This window comes from Lygodium microphyllum, chromosome 30, assembly GCF_053477565.2.
Source record: "Lygodium microphyllum isolate KBCC chromosome 30, Lygodium_microphyllum_v1.1.10, whole genome shotgun sequence".
Lineage (NCBI taxonomy): Eukaryota > Viridiplantae > Streptophyta > Polypodiopsida > Schizaeales > Lygodiaceae > Lygodium > Lygodium microphyllum.
This window is the reverse complement of record NC_141164.1, coordinates 36,979,635-36,991,139: the sequence shown is the minus strand read 5'-3', so window position 1 is coordinate 36,991,139 and position 11,505 is coordinate 36,979,635. Positions and strand designations below refer to the sequence as shown.

The following is an 11,505-nucleotide window of genomic DNA, read 5'->3' as shown; positions in this document are numbered from 1 at the left end:
GAAAATGGGAGAAGATGTTTAAAAAGGAGAGAGAGAGAGAAAGAGAGAGAGAGAGAGATGCTGCCACATTCTCAAACTTGTGGAAGTCTTTCTTAGTATCACTATTTTTGGTGAAACTTCTCCACTTGCGGCAGGCCCACAAATTCGCGAATACAAGCCAAGCAGCTGAGTCGCACTCGCCTTGATGTGGCTCTAAAATGATGATAAACTTGAAGTAAAATACCGATTAATTAAATGCATTTATAAATCATTTTTTACAAATTTCTAATAAACAGGAACAAGGCGATCGAGTTCTGAACTGTGATCGGGCTTTGGGTTGTTAGTGGGTGATTGGTCTTTGTGTTGTTATTGGAAGAAGAAGAAGAAGAAGAAGAAGAAAAAACAATGCGCGTATGTGCGCATCCATTATCGAATACAGGTGCAATAGCCGCCATGTAAATATATGAGAGAGAGAGAGAGTGTGTGTGTGTCTGTGTCGCTCCATTACTTGAATTGTAAGTCGGTTCTTTTTTTCCTGATTCGCTTTCCTTTCTTCTTGGTGCGCGCATATATGGCCGGCCTGCTTTTCTGCACAGGAACATAAAAGAGCATCCACCATTTAAACAAAGGAAACCAAAAGATAACAAGTGCTTTGACTGTGGCTTGATTCTGGGAAAGGCTTACAAAGTAGGGATACAGAGAGAGCAGCAAGGAGGCAAAAAGTAAAGATGCATTCACTTTTGAAGGTCTTGCCTCTGTAATCTTCAGTTATGTTGATTGCCTGAACAAACCGTTGCGTTGGATTCCAAATTACGTTCTTGATTGGATACTTATAAACGTTCATTCCTGTTAGTATTGCATCTGCGATATGTGTTCAAAATGGTGGCTATATGGTTTTGGTAAGGTAATGTAATACAGATTGAGACTTGAAAGCTTGATGGGACATAATTCTCCCCAATCTTCTCTGAGGGTTAACTTTGAGGCAGCGAGCAATTTTTTTTTAGGAATAATCGCCTTGCTTGTGCGGTACATGTGGTCTGGTTGATCTCATTTTGGGTGGGAATGAACATCTGATCGTGTGGATGTTTGCAGCAGTACATTTTGCTTATCCTTGTGTTTTAACTGAAATAATCATCTTGTTTGTCTTTATATCTGTGCTATGGAGCAACGATCGCATTGTTTTTACTCTTGAATGTTTGATACCATGTTTTTAAAACTAATGTGTACAGGCTCTTCTCTTGCTCATATTTTGTGGTTTCATGATAATTGCATTGTGAGCTCATTCCAAGTGAATTGGTATCCAATCTTTGTGAATATCTTTAGATGCGAGGCATAGACATGAAGAAGAGGGTTGTAAAGTCAGGCACCCCCAAAGATGCACAAAAAGATGAAGAGACCAAGGAGCACTTTCGAGGGCCTGACACTTCTTCGCTGTCAGCATTCCTGTTTTCACTGTTTTCCTGTACGGATTCTGGTGTTCGATGTGCTGATGATCCTCTGGTCAGAGACTGTGATGATACTAGCACTCAACATGAGGCCTCACGTTCAATGCCAGAGCAAGTGAAAAAGCGAAGGCAAGGCAGACAATGTGCCAAGAAGAGTTCACGCTCACAAGTAGAAAGCACTGCTACACAGAGTAAGCCCAAGGATGATGAAGACGAATGGCATATCATAACAGACAATGATTTGCGTGAGATAGAGATGACATCCACACAATCTGCACTTCCTGGTATTTCTGATGCATCCAAGATTTTACCTGAAAGTGTCCGCAGTTCATTGTGCTCATTTCTTCCAACACTCGTTCGAGGCCGAGATTGGGTTCTTCTGTACAGGTATGTACAGTTTGTATGCAATTTGAGTTTTTGTGTAGAGTTGTGCATTAGTCTATTACTTTTGATAATACTCATCTAAACACTATCGCTCTGTTGCTGTGAAGTACATGGAAACATGGGATTTCTCTTCTTACCCTATACAAGCGAAGCGCACACATTTCTGGGCCTTGTTTATTGGTGAGCGTGTTGGCAAGATACTATAATATTTTTAGTTTGGGTGTCCATGATAGTTAATAATGCTGAAGTATACCCACAATTTTTGTTGTAGATTATCACTGCACTTTTATGGTAAACGTACATGCTGTAAATTAAAATGGACTTTATGTGCATGACATAATCCGAGTAGACTGGTGCATTATTATCCTAAGAATGGATTAGAATGTCTTCCTATAGCATTTCACAATTTCAGGCTAGGTGGTTCACTTGACTTGAAAGATGAGAATGAAAATTTAGATGCTATAGGGCGTCGGGCAAGTGTTGCTGTATTGATGCATTCAGGTGGACTGTGCAGCTCTTTGAGTTGTATTGTGGAGGGGTTGTTGAGCTTTGGGGGTTTTTAGGCTTGACAGACTTGGGGAGAGAGTATCATGCTAGAAAAATTGTTGTTGATTTACATATCCACTTCCATAGAAGAACTTCCTATAAATTCATCCACCTAACTGTTCCATTCATGTCAAGTCAGAATTATTACCACCTGGAGTGTGAAGGCTTGCACATAGGACTATGAGGTTATCCATTAGAGGAAGGTTCCCTTCTATGGCGGTGTAGGGCCAATAGATGAGGGCTTTGGTTATGTTAACGTTAATCCCATACTTGCCTATGATGAGAGAAGAAATCCTTGGTGAGCACGGTGTATGCACATCGGGTATAGACCTTGATTCTGAAAAGGGAAAGGGTGAGAAACATGGAAGGAGTTGGAATATCCAATAATGGAATATCAATTTGGTTGGCTATAGTAATCATATAAAGATTACTTTATTGCTAGGAAAAGATTGTTTTTAAATTATCTTTGTGTTGCACCTAAAGGATGTTCAATGAACCTTGTGTAATGGGATAGTTAATGAAGCTATTTTTATATATTCTCATAGCATGGTAAGACCCCTAATAAAGTAACTAAAATGACAAGTGCGTGCGTGGAAAGTGGATGGATAGCCATCCCAATGATGTTATCCTATGGATGGGTGGACCGGATAAGTGGGGTGCTTTCTTCAAGAGATTTATAGGAAGTTTTGAATGTTTAAATGCCTAGGATTGAGTTGAGTTCCTCGGCTGTTCACTCTTAGTCTTGATTGGTTACAAAGTAACCCTTCTTGATAGAGCGCTAAATTGCTAATAGAGATCAAGAAGTCAGATGTCTCTTAGGTTGATCCTAGTGCGTTGAGGTCATGACGATTTGTTGCAAGGTAGACTCAAGTCATCTGACTAGCTAAGTCCGTGAATCCTATGAGTTTGGATGGTCTTGCTCTCATTAGAAAAGACATTCGGGCACCTACTAAATGTCACCTTCCTTGGCTTGGCTAGGGGTGTGGGTACATCACATTTCTTCAGAGATAGATTTGATGAGAGTAGAACATACATTATCTCTCGATGTAATTTGCCATGAGGGATGGCTTACTTCACTTCTATTATCTGATCATTGGACATGGAGATTGCATTAACAAAATCCTTTCAACTAAGTGTGTTAGCCACTATATTCTCCTTGCCTGGCTAGTACTTGATCTCTAAGTCATACTCTTGTAGAATCTCTATCCATCTCTTTTGTCTCATGTTGAGGTTTGGTTGGGTGAATCATGGTTTTCTTTGTACGTTGTATAGGTTGATCCATATGGTATCTTAATGTATCGGTTTTCATGGTTTTGTTTATTGAACTACAATGTCTTTTTCACCACGTCTGACGCATTCTTGGGCATTGATTCCATGTCCTATCATGTCTAGATTGTGTTTCCCTTGCGTGTTTGCCTATGTGGCACTTTTTCCCAGTCCATTTGACCTTGGATACCACTTGGTTTGGCCCTTTTCCAATTGTGTACACCCTCATGCTTCTCTTTGGATTCCATATGCAGCTAGATTCAACCTTCTCACTATTCCTCTAGGAACCTCTCCCTTTCTTGAGCTTCTTTCTCTCCCTTTCCCTCTCCCTTTGCCTCTCCCTCTTTGAAGAGCCCTCTCCTCCCCAATCTCCCTTTGTCCCTCTCTCTTTGCACCAAACTTCCAAACCTCCATCAGTATCATGATGTGAGAAGCATGAGGGCTTCAATTTGTGTGCCATCCATGTGGAGGATACAAAGAAGTACACAAGTTGCATGGCTCAACTTCTTCAACACCTTTCAAAGTCGGAGGCAAGTTGTTCCATGCAAGGAGATTTCTTAGGACAACTTGGATGAGATTCTTGCCAAGATGAGAGAGGGATCTACTAGAGGAAGAGAAGTAGGGAGCGTGTTGGGACCAATACCTATGCCTACTCAGGATAAAGGCTTGAACGTAGGCTTATCTTTGACTAATGCCTCCACTGTTGATAGTGGGCAACACGCATCTACCTTTGGAAAAAGATAAAGAATAGAGACTCATGTGGCACTAGAGAGACAATCTACTCTCTTCCAAGCCCCCGCTCAGATGTGGGTCCACTATTGATAGTGGGGACTTAACATACACACTTACCTTTGGCAAAAGATAAAGAATAGATGCTCATGCAACACCATAGGAGAGGCACTCTACCGGCTCCTAAACCCTCGGTCATATGTGTGGGCCACTATGAAGATATGCTAGGGTTTACACTGAGGAAACACATGTACAACCAAGACTAAAACACAAAGACTTAGATAGAGACAAGCAAAACTCAAAACCTAAATGCAAAATGCAAAACGCAAAAACTCAAAATTCAAACATAGAGACAAACACAGAGAGAAGAAACTCTGAAGTGAATGAATGCTGTAAATGAATGTAAGAGTGTACATAATGCCCAAGGGCAAAGCAATGCAGTGTTAGAGAGTGATGTCCACTGGGGATGGATCCCAAGTGCAGTAACCACCAGTCAGAGTGTGGGAAACACCAAATGCTGATCACTCGAGTGTTAGGGAACTGAGGTGACAACATGAGAGGTGTTTGTTGATGTAGATGGCTTGCTGGACAGCAAAGATGCAGTTACTGCAATAGTGGCCTGGTGGGAGAGATGACAACAGCTTGTTGCTTGGCATCGGATGTTGAAAACACAGGCTAATCAAGTGCTATGATGACATAGTGGATGGAGGCGATGGCTGAAAACAGGCTAGGATAGTGATGGGCTGTAGTTGGTGATGGCTGGACAATGGATGGTAGATGGTTGATGGCTGAAATCTGCACGGTAGAGTGAGAAACTTGCACAAAAGAATGAGGTTGAATGGTGGGCAACCCTTCTATTTATAGATGTTGAAGGGTGCCCCAAAAAATTAGAGTTTTGGGGAACTGTTGAAACTCTCTCAAATCGTATACCAAATTTGCATTTTCATTAATTAAGCTTGTTTTGGGGCTGTTTAAAAATGCTAATCAGTTGTAAAGTGTGTTTTAGCTCAATAGTCACTTGCAACAACTTGTGGATGTTGAGATTGCATGCACCGTCATTGAGTGCAATCTCGCATTTAATGCCCTAAAGCGAGAGCAATGGTAAAAGCCATTGCCAATGTGGGTCCATGCGTACATACGAACCAAGAAAATTGATAAAGAGGAGGGAATTGATAAAGCTCTCAGTCCTATTCGAGCCGCATGGATGAAGTATGGTTGCTCCATTCTCACCGATGGATGGAGCGACCATAGTAAACGGGGCATTATCAACACGCTTGTGTCTTGTTCACTTGGCATATACTTTTCTTGGGCTGTAGACATTGGTGAGTGGGGGAGGAAAACCATGGGTGCGTTCATCTACCCTCTCATTCGACAAGCCATCATTGAGATATACATTGTCTTTTTAAAGTTTTTACTGTCTTAAGCTTTTAAGTTTCATATTATTAAATATTCATGAAGTCTCCCTCTCTCTCTCTCTCTCTCTCTGTGTGGTCTGAACGAATGAGCTGATGAATGCTCGCTTCTCTCTCTCTCTCTCTCTCTCTCTCTCTCCGAGTCCCCTTGACCCTCGGCCTGCAAAATCCTCGGCTCCATCCCCATCGGTGGCAGACCTTGATCCTCGGCCTGCAAAATCCTCGGCTCCATCCCCATCGGTGGCAGACATCGCTTATCCCTGGTTCTCCTACACTGTAGCTCAGGCTGAGGAGCTTCGCCGCACCGTCTCCGAGTCCACTGATAACGTCCTACAATCCGCTCATTCTCACCTCGTTGACCTGCAATTAGCTTCGTCTCACCATTTCAGCTACGTACATGTGACGAGGACCATCTCTCTCTCCCTCTCTCTCGCCTCGTCAGCGCCCCATCATCGCCCGTCTCTCCTCGCCGTCCGTCCCTCGTCCGAGATCAGCCCCCGTCCGAATTTCACCCCCCCCCCCCCCCCCCTCCCCTCCCCCCCCACAATCCCGTCCGAGTCCACTGAAAATCGGACGCCCTCTCGTCCGACTCGGACACTGCCACCGCCACTAGCCCTGCCCATACCCGACTTTTCCGCCACCTCCCACCACCGCCCATCACGCATCCACAACCACAATGAGGCCGGATGCCCACACCCCCTGAGCAAGCCTCGGAACCGTAAGGAAGGGATGGGCTCGAACAAGACATCCCCGTCACCAAGCAGCCGCACAAGGGGGGAGAAAAATGAGAAATACTCAGCGATTTGGAGCAGCATTGACAAGGTGACAGACTACCACACAAGGAAAGGCATGGAGGCCCTCCGAGATGTATGCAAGGCGCATGACCAAGACATCAGCAACATCAAGGAAATCATGGCAGCAATGTGCGGGGAAACTGCACACCAAATTAGGGAGGAAATAAGCACGAAAGTGCAAGAATGGAAGAACGAAATCTACGCCGAGATCACATCACACTTCACCTCTTGGAAGGTGGACATTGAAACGTCCCTCCAGGAGAGAAACAGGGTGATCGAAGAACTGAGGCACGAGCTCGATGAATATAGAAACCAGTTGGACCTACTCAAGAAGGAGGAAGGAGAAATCATCGAAACAACGCCCACCAAGGTGCAATCCGAGATCAACGAGCTGAAGACACAAGTAACAAAGGAGCTCAACACGTGGGCGAATATAGTGAAACAAGCACAAGCCGAAGTGGCCGAGAACTCCAAATGAATTGAGGTAGCCAAGAAATCGCCAACAAAGGAGGAGGAGTTTGTGAATGCAACACTGGAGGAGGAGAAAAAGAGAAAGCTTAGAGTGCTCCACATCCGGGTGGTCGGATGGAAGGAAGGGGATAGCCCCCTGGCAGATGCCCAACAGATATGTGGAAAGCTGGGAGTAGAGGACCCTCAAATAGTGGAGAATGCATGGCGTGTAGGGAAAGACCTCACCAAGGGAAGGCCTCTTATCCTCAAATTTGCCAACTTAGAATCCAGACGAGCCTTCCTCTCTAAAAGGACAGCTCTAAAAGGGGAAAAAGTCTACCTGGAGGATGGCCTCACACCCGCACAGGTGGCACACCGTAAAGAAGGCATGCCACAGATCCTGGAGGCTCGCAAAGCGGGAAAATGGGCAGTATACAGAGATGGTCGGGTCATCATCACAGATAAGCGCCAATGACGGGGCGCGGCCTATGAGACCCACCTGAGTTTTGCAGTGTGGAACTGCAACGGAGCTATGAAGACAGATGCAGGATTATTCCAGGAGACCTTCACCGGCAAGGACATCGTCCTCTACACAGAAACCCACCAAAGCCCAGGCACCTACTTACCAGAAGTGAGGGGATATAGATGGGAGACGGCATGCCGCCCTAGAGCCTGAACAAAAGGAGGGACCCGAGGGTCCGGAGGGGTGGGTGTGTTGTACAGGGAGGAGCTACAGCCCATGGTGCAGGTCATGCGGAAAGATGAGGAAGCCCGGTTCATGTGGATCCGGATACACACAGATCGCCCCCGAGACATATACATGGCGGTGTGCTATTTCCCACCAGCACACTCCCCATACGCACCACAGAAGGGCGAGTCACCATACCTACCACTGCACGAAGATATCATGCACTACTCCAGCCTGGGGGATGTCATGTTGGCTGGAGACTTCAATGCACGCACAGCACAAAGGCAGACCCCCTTCTTCGAGAGCGAAGACCACATGTACAAAGAGATTGCACCTCAGGAGATAGGACTCAACCGGGCGTCACAGGACACAGCTGAGTGCACCGAATATGGCGAACACCTACTAGCGTTGGTGGGGCACACGGATTGGCCATCCTCAACGGCCTCGACAGATGGCCCGGATTGGATGCCCTCACATGCTTCCCACACAAGCACGCGGCCAATTGCATCGGACGGGGGGCACATGGAGCACCCACACAGAAACTGGGAGCAAGCACAGTGGACTATATCCTCGGCCCTCTATCACTTATCCCCGACGTCCAGTCCCTTAAAATATCACCTCGCCCACTCGCAGTGGCTGCCGACCATGCATACCTACAATTTGACATAACTTGCAGGTATGACCTAACCCCCCCAGCAAGCAACCCCCCAAGATTCCCCAGTTACCACTTTACCAGGCTAACTGCGAGCGCATACTCCGACCATCTCTATTGGAGCCTGCAAGAAATGAATCCCCACGCACCCCTGGAGGAGGTCACAGCACAGTTGGCGGGCACACTACACACCTCAGCTGCCGAATACTTCCCCCACACATCCCCCTCCCCCCACCCCACCCCTCCGAACAAGAATGTCCCACAGAATAGCTGGTACGACGCAGAGTGCAGGGAAACCCGGCTCCGTCTTCAACAGGACGAAGCACGGGGAGTACACACGCATAAACGGGCACGCTTGATCTTCCATCGCCTAGTGCGACGGAAGAAACGAGCCTACCTCTCCAAAGTGGAACACGAATTCTACCAGCTATTCTTAGGACAGGACAGCAAAGAGGCATGGAAGGCGTTTCAGGAACCCCGAGCCCAGACGCCCATCACATCCCCGGACACTTGGCACGCATATGCAACCTCACTATACCAAGTACCCAAGCAGCCCCAGCTACCCCGGCCCCCAGGGAGCAGACCCGGATCATCCACATTCTTCAGCACGGGGCGGGTTCGGGACGCCATTGACAGACTCCAAAATGGCCGTGCCCAAGACCACGAAGGCTTGGTAGCAGAGCATTTGACCCATGCTAGAGACATACTAGCACCTCTCCTAGCACACATGTTCAACAGAGCCCTATGCGAAGGCTTTCCAGCCAGTTGGTCAGCCAACACCATAATACCTATCCTGAAGGCCGGAGACCCCATGGTTCCCACGAACTACCGAACAGTCATGGTTGGCCATGTACTAGCCAAGCTCTATGGATCCATAAGTGCTGGTACGCCCGAACAGAGACCTGGCTACGGCTCCATGGCCTGCACATGGACCACCTCCCCCCACTACAATACAGCCTAGACTGCCCACACCTGGAGCTCAGCTGAGAGGAGGTAAATCGCATCACCAGAATGGATATCATCCAGACAGACACCGCCAGGACATGGGTGACCCCCACATCGGAACTAGGAACCAAGAAGGCTTTCTACCGAGAACACTTCCTGCATATCTCCTCGGACGGCTTCATCACCCGCCCAAGCTACATGGACACACACTTGTCTCACGGGGTCAGAAGTGCCATCGGACAGATCCGCACGTCCTCACACCAACTACGGGTCGAAACGGGCAGATACGGGGCCAACCCCCTCCCCCCTAGAAGACCGAATCTATCAGCTTTGCCATCTCGAGCCAGAGACAGAGGAACACTATATCTGTAGATGCCCAGTGTACTACGAAATCCGGGGACGCTTCCACTGCCTATTCAGCGAAGGATTCGGACCACTCTCCAAGGTGACGGAATTCAAAGACCAGAGATGCCTGGGGCTCTTTCTACTGGAAATACGACGCCACAGAGACCACCTCCTACGAACCACGGAGCAAAGACAAGGAGCCACCAACCAACGCACACTCAACGACTTCTACCAAATACCAGCTACCCTCCCCACCACCGAGGCCCCACCAGCCCAACCGGCCTCCCGGCCCCCAAGGACCACCTTAGAAATAGCCACAACGAGAGGTAAAGCCCGGCGACCACGCCCCGCTGGCCCCCGTCCCCGCAGAAGACACTGGTCGAAGATACAAGGGATACTACGCCGCCATCGGAGGGCCCTGCCCCGCCGCTTTAGCCTCTCCATGCTAGACCGACCCATGCGGGACATCTTAGGATGAACACCCTAGGAGTAGTTCCACACCGCACTGGGAGTACCTCTAGATTGTATCTAGTCCAGATATCATTTTGTACCTACTCAATTTAGTTCAACATAGCATAAATGTTAGCTTCACTGGGACTTTTGAAATCTCCCAGACATTTGTATGCAACATTTTGGTCTCATAGGCCAACTTGGCATGTTGTAGACGTTAATATAACTTTCTTCTTTCTTTCTTTCTCTCTCTTGCCCCCCCCAAAAAAGAAATACTCGTCTACAGGTAACAAACACACTCGTACAACAAAGCAGAGACTGGTAAAGAACATAATTAAGGTCAGGGTAACTTAGAGACAATGAATATTGAAGAGAATAATGAATGTAGCAAACACACAATGTAAAGATGAAATATTGGCCCTTGAACTCATGTCTCCAGGACCGAGGCAGAGAGTATGAGTAGGAGAGTGTGTCATACTTTAATGGATCCCGAACACAGTAGGCAACCTCGAAAGATGTCAGGCAGCAGCAAACGCAGTTCAAGGAGGCTGGATCAGTGTCTGACAGAGCTGGACAGTGCAGAAAACTGAAAACATAGCAGTGATTGATGATGTGGCAGTTGGGCAATGATGCTGATCAGCAAAATGCAGTAGAACAGGTGATATGGCAGGCAGTTGGTGATGCTGGCAGCAAAAAGCAGGCTTCAGTTGATCATACAGCTCCAAACACAGGGAAGAGCACACGTGGCAGCAGATGACAGGCTGGGATGGATGCAGGCAACAGTTGCCAGCTGGACAGCAACACAAACAGGCTGGAAAACAGTCACCAACAGCAGCAAGGGGCTAGATAGTAGGCACCTAATGATGGACAGGAGTGGGCATTAGCTTGAATCAAGATATCCTCCACGAATGGGGTGTGGATAGTAGAGAGATGGTCTTGGGACTTTAATTAAGAGCTAATTGAGTTTAGAATGCATTTTTAGCTCAAATCACCCCCTCCTTCCGTCCAAAGAAAAGCTTGATTCTTGAATCTCTCAAGGCTCAACTGTGTGTGTGTGCACACACGTGCGTGCAAAGTTTTGTGTATGTAGATGGGCCTCTCAAATGTGATGCAAGTCATTACTGACAATGCATCCAATTGCCGTTGGTGCATAGGTCACTTACTTGAGATTGAGTTTCCCATGATTGTGTGGACTACATGTGCAAGCCATTGTATTGAATTATTGACGGAGGACACTGAGAAGCTCAAGTGGGTGAAGAGAATGATACTTAAAGCTACATCGATTGTCACCTTCTTCATAGTAAAGATAAAGGTGCTTGCAATGTATTGTGAGCACAACATGCTAGAGTTGAAGAAGCCTTCTTCGACTCGATTTGCTTTCATGTGGTTGATTTTGGAGGGATTTTATGGGGTGCGATCT

At 47.0% G+C, this 11,505-nt stretch overlaps 1 protein-coding gene across 15 annotated transcripts in view; it reads left to right on the top strand.

The window, feature by feature from the left end:
* Positions 1-261: 261 nt before the first annotated feature.
* Positions 262-11,505, top strand: part of LOC148009735 (uncharacterized) — a 29,042-nt gene continuing 17,798 nt past the window's right edge. For 8 of the 15 annotated variants that reach the window (XM_087673426.1, XM_087673427.1, XM_087673428.1 and 5 more), the window contains exons 1-3: positions 290-434; positions 1,303-1,811; positions 1,916-1,988. In XM_087673426.1, the coding sequence (XP_087529552.1) occupies positions 393-434; positions 1,303-1,811; positions 1,916-1,988 (624 nt within the window). In that variant the 5' untranslated portion in view covers positions 290-392. Of the gene's footprint in view, positions 495-575; positions 726-1,302; positions 1,812-1,915; positions 1,989-11,505 lie in introns of all 15 variants that reach the window. The other 7 variants (XM_087673421.1, XM_087673418.1, XM_087673424.1 and 4 more) reach the window with 7 other exon arrangements.